This window comes from Branchiostoma lanceolatum, chromosome 1 (genome assembly GCF_035083965.1).
Source record: "Branchiostoma lanceolatum isolate klBraLanc5 chromosome 1, klBraLanc5.hap2, whole genome shotgun sequence".
Taxonomy (NCBI): Eukaryota; Metazoa; Chordata; class Leptocardii; order Amphioxiformes; family Branchiostomatidae; genus Branchiostoma; species Branchiostoma lanceolatum.
Genome location: NC_089722.1, coordinates 1132770 through 1148525, shown reverse-complemented (window position 1 = coordinate 1148525; position 15756 = coordinate 1132770). Strand labels below are relative to the sequence as shown.

At 45.2% G+C, this 15756-nt stretch overlaps 2 protein-coding genes across 3 annotated transcripts; one reads left to right on the top strand and one right to left on the bottom strand.

The window, feature by feature from the left end:
• The first annotated feature begins 452 nt into the window (after nt 1–452).
• LOC136428728 (tubulin alpha-1A chain-like) lies at nt 453–8867 on the top strand. Of its 2 annotated transcripts, XR_010754654.1 has the most exons (7): nt 453–582; nt 1547–1769; nt 4343–4491; nt 5782–5934; nt 6890–7581; nt 8257–8444; nt 8706–8867. XR_010754654.1 is itself a non-coding variant. In XM_066418450.1 (6 exons), the coding sequence occupies exons 1-6, from the start codon at nt 580–582 to the stop codon at nt 8390–8392; spliced, it is 1356 nt and encodes a 451-aa protein (XP_066274547.1). In that variant the 5' UTR covers nt 453–579; the 3' UTR covers nt 8393–8867. The 2 variants fall into 2 exon arrangements, 1 of the variants encoding a protein (XP_066274547.1); XM_066418450.1 differs by having other exon boundaries at nt 8257–8867.
• Nucleotides 8868–10759: 1892 nt separating this feature from the next.
• Nucleotides 10760–12724, bottom strand: LOC136423117 (proto-oncogene tyrosine-protein kinase receptor Ret-like). The gene has a single exon (XM_066411150.1). It carries the CDS (start codon nt 12722–12724, stop codon nt 10760–10762), a length of 1965 nt encoding a protein of 654 aa, XP_066267247.1.
• Between the last annotated feature and the right edge of the window lie 3032 nt (nt 12725–15756).

Sequence of the window (15756 nt, the reverse complement as noted above, 5' to 3'; positions counted from 1 at the left end):
CACCTGTCAGCCTTGTAATACACTCGCACGAGTCACAAATGTGCAGCTTTTAACTGAAGGAAAAAGGCAAGTGTAACTTGTTACAGCAAGTGAACGGTATGACTAAAAGGCCTACATTCTATACTACTAACCGGCCGGGCAGATAGGGGAAAAGGTTGGATACAAAACTGGCGATTGTTGTTCGGTCACGCCATGTTTCAAGTAGGATAATGTTTCAGAACACAACATGGCGGGCACAATAGCTGGATCACTATAGCGATACGTTCAATTGAAACTCCTGACAAAAGCCTCGACCCAAGCAACCGTCGGTAGAAACAACAGCAACCGTGTATCACCCTAAACCTCGCACGGGGGCGTCATTTGGTATCCAAGGCACGTAACGGGGTGAAATGTCGTCTGCACCAATCAGCGCGCTGTGAAACGATCACGTGACGGTGAGAATAAAAGCGCGGGTCTCGGCCCGACGGCTCAGTTCCCGAATACTCGTCAGCCCCTTGAGCATCGTCGAGTACTCAGTAAAAAAAAACGCGAAAATCTTCGCCTCTTGACGTCATCTTCGACCAACACAACTGAACCAAAATGGTGAGTAGATTTTCCGCAATATCTGAAGAACCTTTCAGTATTAAAATCCTGTGCAAACGTTTTTGGACTTCTGTCTAGCGGCACTAAATTCCCCCACGGGCGATGCGGCCTCTTTTATACGGCGGTATCAATGCACAGGATCTATATCGATGTATTTCTATCATACCGCCAACAACCGTTTAACTACTGGCATATCTAACAATACTTATTATGTACTAATCCCCCAGAAATACTACATATGCCATGTTCGTCCAAAAAGGCCACGCCATTCTAATTAGCGAAATTGTATTCGAGAATTGGATGCCTGTTGCGTAACGACGTCGTAAGATGTTTTCATCATCTTCATAAGACGGTGTGCCACACTTAAAGGCCAAGTACTATATAAAGAAGCGACCCCGTAGCGTTGCACCATCTTCAGCGTGAGTGCTACGTGACTTACATAACGATGAAGTTCCCATACTTCACAAGACGCCCCTCTGGTTGTATTTTATCATTGCACGAATCACATTCCTCTAGAACAAGCTCTATTAGAATTTGTGAGAAGTAGAAATAAAGCGTTGTGCTGTTTTCCATCAGATATTAAAGGCGTTTTGTCTGTTGAAAAATGATAATTGTGAGAAATAGAAATAAAGGATTATCATTTTCCGTAATATGAGGCTATGTTGTCTTTCGAAAAATATTAACAATAATAATACTAACTTTATTGCAAGTTCATGCCCGAAGGCTAATTGCAGACAAACAAGTACATGGAAATACATGGGAATCGATATAGTTATCTAGTCTACAATGAAAGTTCTATGTTAACTAAGGTTGGCTATGGTTGGGTTTGACTTCTTTTTTGAAGGCAGTGGAAAATGAAGAGACCCACGTTTTGTATCGTAAGTGGGTTGGTTGATTTTAGTAGTAAGATTGTTTCAACTTAAGTAAGATGTTAACTGTTTCATGTTTTCTCTCTCTCTCGTAGCGTGAGTGCATCTCCATCCATGTGGGCCAAGCCGGTGTCCAGATCGGTAACGCCTGCTGGGAGCTGTACTGCCTGGAGCACGGGATCCAGCCTGACGGCCAGATGCCGAGCGACAAGACCATCGGCGGCGGAGACGACTCCTTTAACACCTTCTTCAGCGAGACCGGCGCCGGCAAGCACGTGCCCCGGGCCGTCTTCGTGGACCTCGAGCCTACTGTTATCGGTAAGACGTAAAACTAGCCTGGTCCCAGTCTCTTAGTCTCTACCAGACTAACCGCACCGGCTATAGGGAGAACATTTGCCGGGGGACTTTGGCCATGGAGGGTAACAATATTGGACCCTATCTCCGTTGCCGACTCCCTTCATACAATTGACTCTATTTTGGTCAATTTCTACTATTTTCCCAGCGACCCGCAGAGGCTCTCTACGGGTCGGCTTGGGGGTGTTTTACCGGGCCCAGTCTGCTAAATGGACCCGTTTCTGTCAGTCTGTCTTAGCTGCCATATAGAGTTTCGCAGCCACCGTAGTTTTGCCGCCACCGAGGGAGCTAACTACCCCTCGGGCGGGCTAATCTATCTGGGCGGGCGGGCATCACTCCCAGCCCCGCAGAGAAACCGGGGAGCTCCCGACGTTATGGTTTCCAGGCTATGAGACAACCAGATACGTATCGCTGAAAAACCTCTACGAGAGAGATTTGCGATCTACCAAGAGCAGAGCAGATCGATTTTTTTCATCATAGAAAAGAGACCGAGCGATCAAGGAGTCCTGTAGTGTTTTCAAATATGTGCCGGGTGTAAACCACAAACAGAGCGGGAGTTCAAATGTTTGGGAGTTCAAAAACGCCCGCATCTAGATCTCTTACAGTAATGTTGAGCACACTGCGAAGCACTTATAGAAATCATTTTGCAGACATTTCATGCCGTTAGGACGTCCCTTATCTATGGGAAAGAAAGAAGTTTCGTCAGCTATCCTCGCTATAATGCATTGCATTCAAACAAGGAGGCCGTTACTCATGTGTTTTTCCCATAACAAGTGCAAAATAGACCTTTCTGTCGTGATATAAACAAAACACACCGTTGCTATGTTGGCCAACGCTTTGCATTGCAATGGCTACGCACAAAAACGCTTTTAAAATTCCAACCTCCGAAAGACCCTAAGTTTGAAAAGGACAACAACAACAACAACAACAAAGAATGCTCACTGATAAAGAGTATAATAAATTTCTCTTAGACTACGATTTAACCACACTGCCGCAGCAAATGTACCATCATTGGTATACAAACACCACTTGCGTATTGTACACACGCCTTCCCAGGCCCTGGTCTCTTTAATTTCCAACAGGAACACTCATACTAATTCCAATATCTAGGTCCCTGAAATTCCTCTGCAATCAACAAAGGCCAATTAGGCTTCATAATGCTGAAGTTTTGTACTTCTTTTGATAGGATAACAGCGCGACGTATTCGACAAACAGAACACAATGGCGACTGCACACCTTGTTTGGAATAAGACGTACACTTTTGTCCTGGCGAGACTCGAGCCTCTGTTTACCATCGCGTAGCGTGTATATAAGAACCCGCGGATAAACTTTCAAAACAAACTTTGTCTCCTTTGCCGGCGTGTAGCTTTTCAAAGCATGGCACATTTGTTTGTCCAGACAAAGGAGAGATCTTGGCCCCCGTCCCGGTCGGGTCTGGCCTTAGCAACGGTTTTCTTTGTTTGGAATTGCGGTGAACCGTTACATGTAACGTAACATTTCACGGTCTTGTGTTGTTGTCGTGTTGTTTGTAACGAGATTTGAAGAACACTTTTTCTTCTCTTGATAATGGTTATGTAGTTCCACGTAAACCAGTTCCGAACAACAAAAATCTTGATATGGATGATGTATAAACAAATGAATATCCTTTGATATTGAGTCGCAAGAACGTCGGTTTTTTTTATTGAATCACTGAAAATCACCTACTTTTCTTGAAAAACATTTACAGAGGTCTAACAGAAATGTTGAAATTATTCAGCCCGTTTCCGTAACTCATGGCGTTTTCATTTGTGGTCACACGGTCGACACAGACCTCAAACAAATTAGATGACAACAGAGTCAGTGCAGCACGCGTACACACATTGTCATTGATAAACACGTGGCATTCCAAAATTGATACCTATTTACATTTTTTTCCAGTGAAACAATTTCAGTATAGATACTACTTTCTGCTGGCATTTACGTAGGTAATAAAATTGGTCGCAATTTATATTTCCCTTAGAAACACATTGACTTATGTTTGTCATAATTTCCTGTGTGTTCTTAAAGATGTTCCGCACCGGTACCTACCGTCAGCTGTTCCAGTGAAACAACTTCCATATTCATTGTACATACAGTTTTCTACTGGTCGTTTTCTATACCTCGGTATTCTAGTTGGTCGCAGTTCTTTTCTATGATTGTATGTCCCAAATATTTTGAGGTACGCAATCCACTATACTCAATGCTAAGGTCGGATCTACCAGGATTTATCTCAATGAACTTGAACAGCAAATTCAAGTACATAATGACATGTGACAACCCATGCATGGTATACATTGGGAAGTATATCAAAGAATGTCTAGACGTTAGAAACTCCTCCAATGATTGTAAAATCCCAGTGTCATCCCATACTACTACACCATATTATATAAGATAGACTGATTAGCCTCATAGAATGTTATCTATGTACCAGTGAATGCCATACTATGTACCTTGTACAATTGTTGTGCAATAAAGTTATTTATGATATTGAAAATATTTTTTCTGGTGTGTTCCTACAGATGAGGTCCGTACCGGTACCTACCGTCAGCTGTTCCACCCTGAGCAGCTCATCACCGGAAAGGAGGATGCCGCCAACAACTACGCGCGCGGACACTACACCATCGGCAAGGAGATCGTGGATCTGGTGCTGGACCGCATCCGTAAGCTGGTACGTATAAGTTATTCAAAATTCTCAAAAAGTACAACTCGTTTCAAGAGTCTTGATGCTACAGACAGATTTGAATATACCTTAAGATGCAACAACCCTCACAATGCAAAAATAGGTAAATATATAAAAAGACTGCTTTGTCGTCACAAAAGATATCGAAACTAATGATTAGCTCACTCGATTGTATAACTACATCAAATACTAGCCCTTATTGTACTGTTAGGATATTAAATTCTATTCTTTATATACTTCTATTTTTTCTGTTTAATAGTTGTTGCCATACATTGTACCGTGTACCATACATTGTACCGTGTACAATTGTCGTGCAAGAAAGTTCTTCGTATATCATCAAATTGTTCTGTTGTAAATTCATACGGCCTTCAATTTTATTATGTAGTATCTACTATAGTTTTACAACGTCTTAGTACTATTATATCATTTCTAGCAACGTTTTTTGAAAGGCAATTTTGACCACTTTTTGTATACTTCTCCAGTAGCTTGCTGTTACAAATTTCGCATCGCGAATTTAAATATATTAAGACTGGAAACATTTGTATGCGTGTGACGCTAAAGCCTTTTGAGGCACGAAAAAATGATGACTCAGAAGCACGGAATGATAAAAAAACGAATATCGTTAACATTCACAGTGAGTTGAGGGATAGAATAAGCTAGGCTAACATGCAACAATCCAAGAATCCCAATACTGTGTACGTACTACGTGATACATGTATACATCACAAGTTTATAGAAGAACTTTATTGCACGACTTTTGTAGTAGGTACAAAGTATGGCAACAACAGTTAACACAGAACAAGACATAAGTATGGAATAAAACTATTCACTACAACAAAATGACTATCTGCTTAGGTTTTACATGATTCAAGTTGGGCTAATTATGAGTATCATTGTTTTTTCTAATAACAAAACAATATTTTATGTATTTGCCTATTTTAACACTGTGTGAGCCGTTGCATCTAAAGATATAGTCAAACCTATCTGTAGCATTGAGCGTCTTAAAATCTAAAGTACTTGAATTGATAAAGGTGAATAACTTATCGCGTAGGGCATCATATTTAGGGCAATCCATAATAAAGTGAAACTCATCCTTCATTCGATTTGGCCAGAATGGGCAAAACCTTTCTGTTTGTTTCTTTGCTGTTCAGGTGATATTTTATTGAATTTTCCCCCAAGAATCCCAATACTGTGTACATACTACGTGACACATCACAAGTTTATACGTTTGTTTCTTTGCTGTTCAGGTGACATTTTTATTGAATTTCCCCCCTCCAGGCCGACCAGTGCACCGGTCTGCAGGGCTTCCTCATCTTCCACTCCTTCGGGGGCGGCACCGGGTCCGGGTTCGCCGCGCTCCTCATGGAGAGGCTGTCAGTGGACTACGGCAAGAAGTCCAAGCTGGAGTTCGCCATCTACCCCGCCCCGCAGGTAAGCACACGTGACTAATGCTTTGGTCCCATTTCCAATCCGGGACCCGGCCGGGCTGTTTGCGAAAACGATAGATAAAAAATGCATATCAAGAAAATACATAATATATGTTTAGGTGTAATTCCTTTACGCTTTGTGTCATTTGTTGTCTTTACATCATTTTTATGTTCCCACAAGCTGCCCGGCCGGGCCCCGCTTTGGTAATGGGACCGAGGCATTAAGCCCTCCTCTCACTGGACCCGCGGCGCGCCGGCGGCTTCGCTGCGGCCGATCGAATTGACAAAGCACTCAACGAATTTCATGGGACAAAAAACGAATCTTTTAAGCTTTGTGTTTTGTTGTCTTTTTGGTCATACTTGTAAGTTTTGAATGACATTCCCATTATAAAGTCAAGGGTAACACAAATCCAGTTTAGCGACGCCGCCAGCGTGCCACGGGCCCAGTGAGAGGGAGGCCATAGACTTAGACTTAGGGCTCTCGTGTCGTCCGACACATGAGGCAGTTAGATTGACCCAGCAGGCTTGGTCAGCAGCCATCTTCCTTACATCCTTCCAGCATGCATAGGCTTGCCAAATAACGTAGAATTTTATTTAGTGACTGTGTTTCTAAAGCCTCGACAACAAGCAATATACGTTAAACATATGAAACGAACCTCTTTCGTAACTGTTCGCAGACCATTATGGCTGCAATGAATGAGCGTAATAAGCCACCTCATCGATTAGGGAGTTGTGGGTAAGGTCAGAGGCTAATTTAGGCCACTGACACGATCGAAAACCATACCCACGTGGCCAGCACGTCAAAACAATGGGTCTTAAACTTTGACCTTAGACCACAATGCACTACACTGCATCTGCGCACTCCGAACTATGAGGTAGCTTATTGTCCGACAAAAGTGTTAGACCTGGTTGTGTTTTTTGGTGATATATATCTAAATGGTTGACTTTGTGTTGAATAGGTGTCCACAGCCGTGGTTGAGCCCTACAACTCCATCCTGACCACCCATACCACCCTGGAGCACTCCGACTGCGCCTTCATGGTCGACAACGAGGCTATCTACGACATCTGCCGCCGCAACCTGGACATCGAGCGCCCGACCTACACCAACCTCAACCGTCTCATCGGCCAGATCGTCTCCTCCATCACAGCATCCCTCCGCTTCGACGGCGCACTCAACGTGGATCTCACCGAGTTCCAGACCAACCTGGTGCCCTACCCGCGTATCCACTTCCCCCTGGCCACCTACGCCCCCGTCATCTCTGCCGAGAAGGCCTACCACGAGCAGCTGTCTGTTGCTGAGATCACCAACGCCTGCTTCGAGCCAGCCAACCAGATGGTGAAGTGCGATCCCCGTCACGGCAAGTACATGGCCTGCTGCATGCTGTACCGAGGAGATGTCGTGCCCAAGGATGTCAACGCCGCCATCGCCACCATCAAGACCAAGCGCACCATCCAGTTCGTCGACTGGTGCCCCACCGGTTTCAAGGTCGGCATCAACTACCAGCCTCCCACCGTGGTGCCCGGCGGAGACCTGGCTAAAGTGCAGCGTGCCGTGTGCATGTTGAGCAACACCACCGCCATCGCTGAGGCCTGGGCCCGTCTGGACCACAAGTTCGACCTGATGTACGCCAAGCGTGCCTTCGTTCACTGGTAAGATCCACTTTCCCATATATCTTCTGTTTTGTATATTTTAAAGACCCATTATCATATAACCAGAAATAATCGTCAACGATCAATGAGGAACACACGCTTTGAACTGATTATGAGACAATGATACAAAAAGTTATGCTCGGTGGTTTATTCGGCTGTTACAGAAACCAAGCAGGTCTTATGTTATCTTTACACACACCTGGGGTTCGGACACAAATGATTTATTGAAGCACAGAAATGATGATGAATGCATTCGCTAAGACATAATAGACCTACCATTCATTATCTCCATGAAAAATGGAGATATAGTTTTGGGTGTGTCTGTGTGTCTGTTTGTCTGTTTGTGTTTCCGGACTACTGTAGTCAGCATAACTCAAGAACCTCTAAATGGATTACGATGATATTTGGTATGTGGGCAGGTGTTGTAAAGCCGAAATTCGAGGTCGATTTTGGGCCCCTAGTATGTGACCTTGGTACTGCAGCAGAAATTCCATTTCTGTATCTCTTGACCTGGACGTGCTATGGTCTTGATTTTTTGGTGGCAGATAGCTTGTGGTGCAATGAAGAAGTGGTGTGAGTTTGGACCCCCTAGCAGCTTCTTTTGATGTTTTTTTTGACCATTTTACCTGTTTTTGAAAGATCTAACTAACCGTCCTGTGTGTCTGCACTCTGCAGGTACGTCGGTGAGGGTATGGAGGAGGGAGAGTTCTCCGAGGCCCGGGAAGATTTGGCGGCCCTGGAGAAGGACTACGAGGAGGTCGGCGTGGACTCCGTGGAGGGGGAGGGCGAGGAGGAGGGAGAGGAGTATTAGACTCTCCATCCATCCATCAAAACAGCTCGCCATAAACCAACAACAGTGAAACATTTGACAAACATTTAAGCATTACACACAACATAAAAAAAGATTGCTCTGGGGAGCTTTCGAGACGAATTCTCTGTCTCTTCGTCAACCCGGTAATAAAGTCAGATCTCGTCTTGGAGTTCTCTTGTCACGTGACTTGATGTTGATTATCACGTGACAAGAGACAGTCATATACAGGCTTGAGATGGCGACGCCCCCTGTCCCTGTTTAACGTACTGCGTTGTCTGCGGATTTGGATCCCCTCCCGAACACCTCTAGAAACTTAAGCTACAATTAAAGCGTTACATTCCATCGTTAGAGAGAAGACATGACTCGAGATATATGGATAGTGATGTCATCAAGTGACAAGTAAATGTGCTTAACGGTTTCCGACTGTGAGTTTGGATTATGCTGCTGAAATAAAATGTGCCAACTGCCCGATGAATGATGGTTGTTTGTTTGTTTGTTTGTTTGTTTATGTTATCATTTCTTTACTACAATATCCCTTTTCAGTAAAAATCGAATTTCTTCCTAACAATGATGTAGTATGATGAGCGCTATGGGAGGTAACGAACATATCGGGTCTACTGGGAGGATGGGTACAGGCTTCGGTTGCTTATCATTAGTGGCAAAGCTGTCCACCACAAATACACTCCGACCAATCGATCGCTTTGAAACTCAGATTCGAATCAGCCATGACCCGACAAATTGCTAAATAGTTTGCTTTAGTGAATAAATCTGACCAAACAAACTCGACAGTGAGATGCTGGAAGGTGTCAGCTTTCAAAAGATGTTTTCAGATTGAAACGTTTGGCACTTTGGAAGTGATAGAAGCTGACCGCGATTTGACGTTTAAAGAAAAGTAGTATAGTATAAACTATTTTAAACATTACGATGATGAAGGTTAGACATCCGGGTAATAAGATACGACAAAAATAATTACTCAAGCAACAAAATAATTACTCAAAATCTTATCCAGTTGTTTGAGTAATTATTTTTAGCGTATTTTAAACATTACATCCTGGTCAGCTTCTATCACTTCCAAAGTGCCAAAATTGTCGATCTGAAAGCATCTTTTAAAAGCTGACATCTTCCAGCATCACACTGGTGAGTTTGTTTTGCCAGATCGTCGATAAGTCGTTAAGGCAACTTAGAAAGCGATCAATTGGTCGGGGTGAAAAAGGACTGATTAAGTTTGAATTCCAGTTGGAATCGATGTTGTGTCCTTAAGAAAGGTACTTAAAAAAGACGTGGAAGTCTTGCCATAAAACAGATACTCAAGCAACTGGATATGATTTTGAAATCCACTGTCTTTCATCAGTGACGTTATACCCAGTTGCTTGAGTAATGGTATTTTGGGTATCCCATTACATGGATGTCTAACCTTCATCAGGATAGGTTGGTGGAGATTAAAAACTGGGCTCCTCTGTCGAACTAAAGTTCACTGCCCCTGTGAATACTAGTAATCCCCAAGCAGATATTTGCAGGCAAAATCGTTACGTTTTTCTTGTTGCCTGTTTCAGTCACAGCCTCCTTAAAGGAAAGCTTCACAAAAAATTGAAAATCCTACTATGCCATGCTTAATATATTCTAAAGTCAAATTCGTAGTTCGAGTTGTTTTACATAAGTCCTTCATAGTTTGGGGATCTTGCACCATTTGCAACTTATGCCGTGCTGACGCCTTATCACCTGATAATTATAATACACTGCACACTGACCTCACCTCCTGTAGTGTAGAGCAACGGGCTTATCAATTAAGGTACGTTTCTCGGCACTATAATCCTCCTTTTCACTAACATGCAATATCATGACAAATACTAACCATATCACGCATCATGTTGCATTACTAAAGCCCCCCTCTCACTGGACCTGCGACGCGATGGCGACCTCGATGTGACCGAGCGATTTGACACCGCGATAAACGAATCTTTTTACGCTTTGTGTGATTTGTTGTCTTTTTAGTCATACTTGTACGTTTTGCATGGTATTCCAATTGTTAAGTTAAGGCTAACTCAAATTCAATCTAGGACGCAGCGAGGTCGCCAACGCGTCTCGGGAGAGGGTGGCTTTATGGAAGTCTGCTCTCTTATTCTATGTCGTCCCTACTCATGGTCCTTTTCAGACCTTAGTTTAAATCAGCTGGCACATTGGGAAAAAACCATAAAAAGTCTGATGAGGTTTGCACTATGTGCAAATTTCTTATGGCATGTAACCTCAAACGGGGAGTCGGCAGTTGGTCTCAAGTACAGGGGAGTTCATATTGCCTCGGTGGGTCACGGCGGCGAGGCGGCTGCGGCGTCGGAAGTCACGGCGGCGGGCCGGCTGCGGCGTCGGAAGTCACGGCGGCGGGCCGGCTGCGGCGTCGATGGCAAGTCGCGGCGGTGGTAGGTCGCGGTGGCGGGCCGGAGGCGACGGCGAAGTAAGTGAGTGAATATCATGATTAAGTGGATTATCAGCATGCCTCGGTGGCAGCAAACGTTTTATCTTTCGCACCAGTTCTCCAGGAGTCGGTCGCTTGGACGGGTCGACTATCCAGCAGGACCTGACGATGCGGTACAGGTGCTGCGGACAGTTGCGCGGCTGCTGCAGACGGACCCCCTTCCTCAGCAGCTCCAACAGTGTGCACACGTCGGGGTGCATCGGACCGCCAGGATAGCGCGGCTCCTCACCAAAGCTGGCGATCTCCCACAGCAGCACGCCGTACGACCACACGTCACTCTCACACGTGTACACGCCGTCCCGTAACGACTCCACGGCCATCCACTTCAGCGGCAACAGTTCCTCCTCCCCGCCCTGGTTGGTGCGTGCGTACGCCGACGACACGTAAACGTCACGCGACAATCCGAAATCCGCGATCTTGGCCACCATTCTGTCGCTGATGACGACGTTACGAGCTGCGATGTCCCTGTGCACGATCTTCAGACGTGCTAGCTCCGATAACCCACTGGCCACGTCGGCAGCAAAACCTAGGCGTTCTAACACCCTCTTATGTCCCGTGATCTTAAAGTCTTCTCGCAAACTCCAAAGGAAACGTCGCAGGTCCTCATTGCTCGCGTACTCCACCAGGATGTACTGGGGCTCGGACTTCGTCACAGCGCCGTAAAACTTGAGTACATTTGGATGTCCCTCTTTGTCCTCGTGGATCCTGGCGAGTATGCTCATTTCCCGGTCGAAGTCCCGGACAACCGACGCCGTCATGCGGTCAGACCTGATACTCTTAGCGGCCACCAAGACCTGGTAGCCCTCGGGTATGCGTAGTCTCCCCCGCACGACATGGCCGAACTCTCCCTCACCGATCATGTTTCCGAGATGAAGGTCGTCTTTGTCCACTTCCCACGGTGAGAGGATTTCTTTAAGAGCCATACTTTCTCTGTCCGCGTCCGTCAGTTCTGTTTCTGGATTCCGTTGGCCTCGCGGCCGCCGTTGTCTCTTGAGAGTTACAATAGTAATGGCGATGCAACCGACTATTATAACGGTAGGAACAACGGTGGCCAGTACTATAACAAAGGTTCTGCTGTTATTTTCAGCGATGTTCTGGCAAAATTCACCAGACTGTCCTGCTGCACAAATACAGGTACCATTTACTGGATCACACGAGGCTTCGTTCTGACAGTAACACGTCATGCTGCAGTTCAGCCCGAATGTGCCAGGTGCGCAGGTGTCCTCACACTTGTCTCCATGGCGACCGGGAGTGCACACGCAACCCTCCCACCTGCCACACGTCCCACCGTACTGACAATCACACACTTGGCTGCAAACGTTCCCATGATAGTTGGGGAGGCATTCTGTAGCGTTCATCACAAACGTTCCACTGAAATCTTTACCATCTATATCCTTTACTATACAGGTGTATCTGCCATTGGATGATTCTGTAACTGGTTGAAAGTTTATGGAATTGTTCGGTGTTACACCGTGTGTTATGTTAGAGTCGATTTCTTCGTGTCCTGCTTGATAAAGCCACGTCATGTTTGCTACTTGGATGTGGGGAGCCACGCAGGTCAGGGTGAGATTGGTACCAATGTAGGTACTGACTGAGTCACCAGGTGTCGCTATGATGACGACCTCGGGCCAGGGGACATCACAGACCCTCCCTCTCCAACCCGGGCGGCATTCACAGGCACCGAGGAAGCCATTGCAACGAGCCCCGTTCTTACAAACACACGTCGCGTTACATTCCAACCCGTACCTATCCTTGGGACATCCTGCAATGTTGTACTGAAATGTGTACTCAATATGCACGGGTCCTCCACGGAACGTGACATTAGCGCCACACTGCAACCAGCAGGATGTACTGCACCACATATCATTCAACTCTACAATTATGATAAACAAACTGACACTTGCCTTCTCTCTGAAAACGTCACTCGGTATCCACTGAGGCAAGTCGTCGTCAAGAGACAGATCCAAGGTCGTAACCTTACCTTTCTTCTTCCAGTCTCTGTCGTGGCATTGAAACTCGACTCGGCCTTGTTGACTGGATCCTTTCAATATCCATGTAAAGAGAAATCCATCACTTGTTGGTATATTCGCACGGAAAAAACGCCAGGAGCAACCGTCTTTGATGTAAAAGCGAGCGTTCCGGCCTGAAAATCCAAAGGATTCAATAATGTGGTCATACGTTGCTACAGGTTCGCCGTTGGCTGTGACAGTGTAATTGTCGCCACTCAGTATACGACCTTTCCCGGGTCCCCTGCCGGATACTACTGGCGTTTCACACCGTTTGTCGTACAGCGGTGGCCGTGGGTATCCTGACACGTCGATGACTACCACGACGAGGTTAACGCGCCAAATTCTGTCGTCTCCTGTATTTGTCAGCTCCACCGAAAGGTTATACCGCGGCGTCAACTCATAGTCCAACGGAGCCGCTAAAATTAAGGTCAAGTTCTCAGCACAAACCTCAAACCGTCCGAAGTCGTCCCCTTTAGTGATGTTTACTGACCAAAATGTTTCGTTTCTGTCTTTTGTAGGAGTAAACGTCGTGTCGATAATAGCATGCAAACCAACCACTTTGCTACCAACTGAAAGATCTTCAGATATTTCTATATTTTCATTTTTTTGAGCCACTACGAAGTGACTTCGATGAGTTTGAAAGATAGAGAGCATCAGTAAGAAAGCGAGAAAAACCGAACTTCTGCAGGGCGCCATCTTCACTTCATTCGTGTTCGGAAAGAATTGCCTTTTAAATACCACGTCACACGTAATTATCAGACTTTTTTCTCTTTTGATAATTAGGCACGGAACGGTCTTTCCTCTTTTTCTGCCCGAACTTCAGGAAATCCTTTTTTTTCTCTCCTGTCTTCATGTTCCTCTGATCTCATGGTTGACACGGTCTTTTCTTTCTCAGCGCCAAAACTTTAGATGAAGCATCTTTCAGGTTGTCTTCTCCTTTCTTCAGGCAAGACCTCGTCTTTTTTCTTGAGGCTGCAGATTAAGCGGAACAAAAGAACTATTTGAATCTATCATTTAGTTTCAGTTAGTTGAACAAATAGAAAGTTTCAAAAAGAGGATCGACCGATATTGTTTATGCAAACACGGTCCTCATTTGCATACATTAAATCAGTTGATCAGCTTCTCATGCTTAGATATCGCAAGTTGTTCAGAGTATGAAAGTCTTGTCTTAGTTGAAAAAAGGAATTGTAGAGTTTTAAATTAAATTATGTAAATGTGACCATTTATGTCCAGCAATGTTCACCTTAACTTAACTTCCAAATGCCGAAGATCGGTACTCATTTATAGTCTACCAGACTAACTACGCCGGCTATAGGGAGAATATTTGCCAGGGTTTCACTTGCAGGATTGCAGATTGGACCCTCTCTCCGTAGCCGACTCCCTTAGCATACAATTCCCTCAATTTTTCCCATTTACACCTGAGTCAAATGAGGAAACAGGTGTTTTTTAAAATTTATTTATTGGTTCAGCATGTACATGCCAGGGTTGCCCAACTAGCCGGAGGCTATTACTTAGGGCGAACCCATGTGCGGTCATAGGACTGTAGGTTTTGGACCATCTCACAACGGGGCATGCCCCTACTCTTTTTCAAAAGGTGTGGTGGGTTCTTTTACGTGCGCGGGGTGTGGCTCTCCCCAAACACGGAACCTCCATTTAACGTTGAGGAAATTTGTGTTAAGTGCCTTTCCCAAGGGCACAACGTCCGGGCGCATGTCCAGACATGTCTGGTGGCAAACCGGGATCGAACTCGGGTTCCCTTGTTTGACGGCCGAATGATCTAACCATTACGCTAGACGACCCCACACGATGCCGCATGACCACACAACCATGCAGCATGGTCTTGTGTGAGAGATAAGATCAAGGATGCCATGGATATGCTCATACCTTCCAAGTCAACCAAACACCGATATTCTGATAAACCCTGGTTCAATGAAGATTGTAAATCCGCAGTCCAATGGAAGCAGAATGATTTCATAAGGTGGCAGAACGACCGAACAAATAACTCATGGGTCTTGTACATGTATACCAAATCTAAGGCAGAATGCCAACGTGTTGTACGTTTTGCTCGGATCCAGTTTACACAGAATTTAGAGCAGGATCTCAAGCGGACAGACAATAAGCAGTGGTGGAAGCTTGTCAAAACAGTAACTGACAGCAGCAAGACGTCCTCTGTACCTCCATTAGTCAGCGATGGTCAGACGTTCAGTGAGCCCAGAGACAAGGCTGAGTTACTGAATAAGACTTTTGCTGCAAATGCTCATCTTATTGATAATGGCAAGACTCCCCCAAACTTGTCACCCAAAACAAGCAACATACTTTCCTCTTTGAAGTTCTGGCCTAAAACAGTTCTCCGATCGAGAACTTCGAAATTTGGTAACATCCAAGGCAAATGGTCCAGATGGAATATCGGCATTAGTACTCAAGAAATGTGGCCCTGAACTTCCCCCAGCACTAGCCAAGTTATTCCAGATCTCTCTTGACTCTCAAACAGTTCCATCCGACTGGAAAGCTGCCCATGCGATAGCTGTGCCTAAAAAGGGAAACAATAAAGATCCCTCCAACTATAGACCCATATCATTACTGCCAATAATATCTAAAGTTATGGAGAGTATCATCAGTGACCATATACGGAAACATCTTGACACCCACCGTCTTCTCTGTGACAGCCAGTATGGCTTCCGAGAGAACAGATCCACAATCGACATGCTTTCATACATTACCCAGTGGTGGAACAATGCTCTTGACTCTCAGCGAGAAATCAGAGTTATTGCCTTGGATATCAAGAAAGCCTTTGATCGTGTGTGGCACCGCGGTCTCCTGTCCAAGTTGATCTCCTTTGGGATCCAAGGTGACTTGTACGGCTGGATTTCATCTTTCCTTGCTGA

What these genes read in the sequence shown, in the direction of transcription:
- LOC136428728 (XM_066418450.1), top strand. An exon ending in CCTCGAGCCTACTGTTATCG is followed by an intron (nt 1,770 to 4,342) that starts GTAAGACGTAAA and finishes GTGTTCCTACAG; the next exon opens with ATGAGGTCCGTACCGGTACC. An exon ending in AAGCGTGCCTTCGTTCACTG is followed by an intron (nt 7,582 to 8,256) that starts GTAAGATCCACT and finishes TGCACTCTGCAG; the next exon opens with GTACGTCGGTGAGGGTATGG.
- LOC136423117 (XM_066411150.1), bottom strand. Translation starts at nt 12,724, where the DNA reads ATGTGGTGCAGTACATCCTGCTGGTTGCAGTGTGGCGCTAATGTCACG.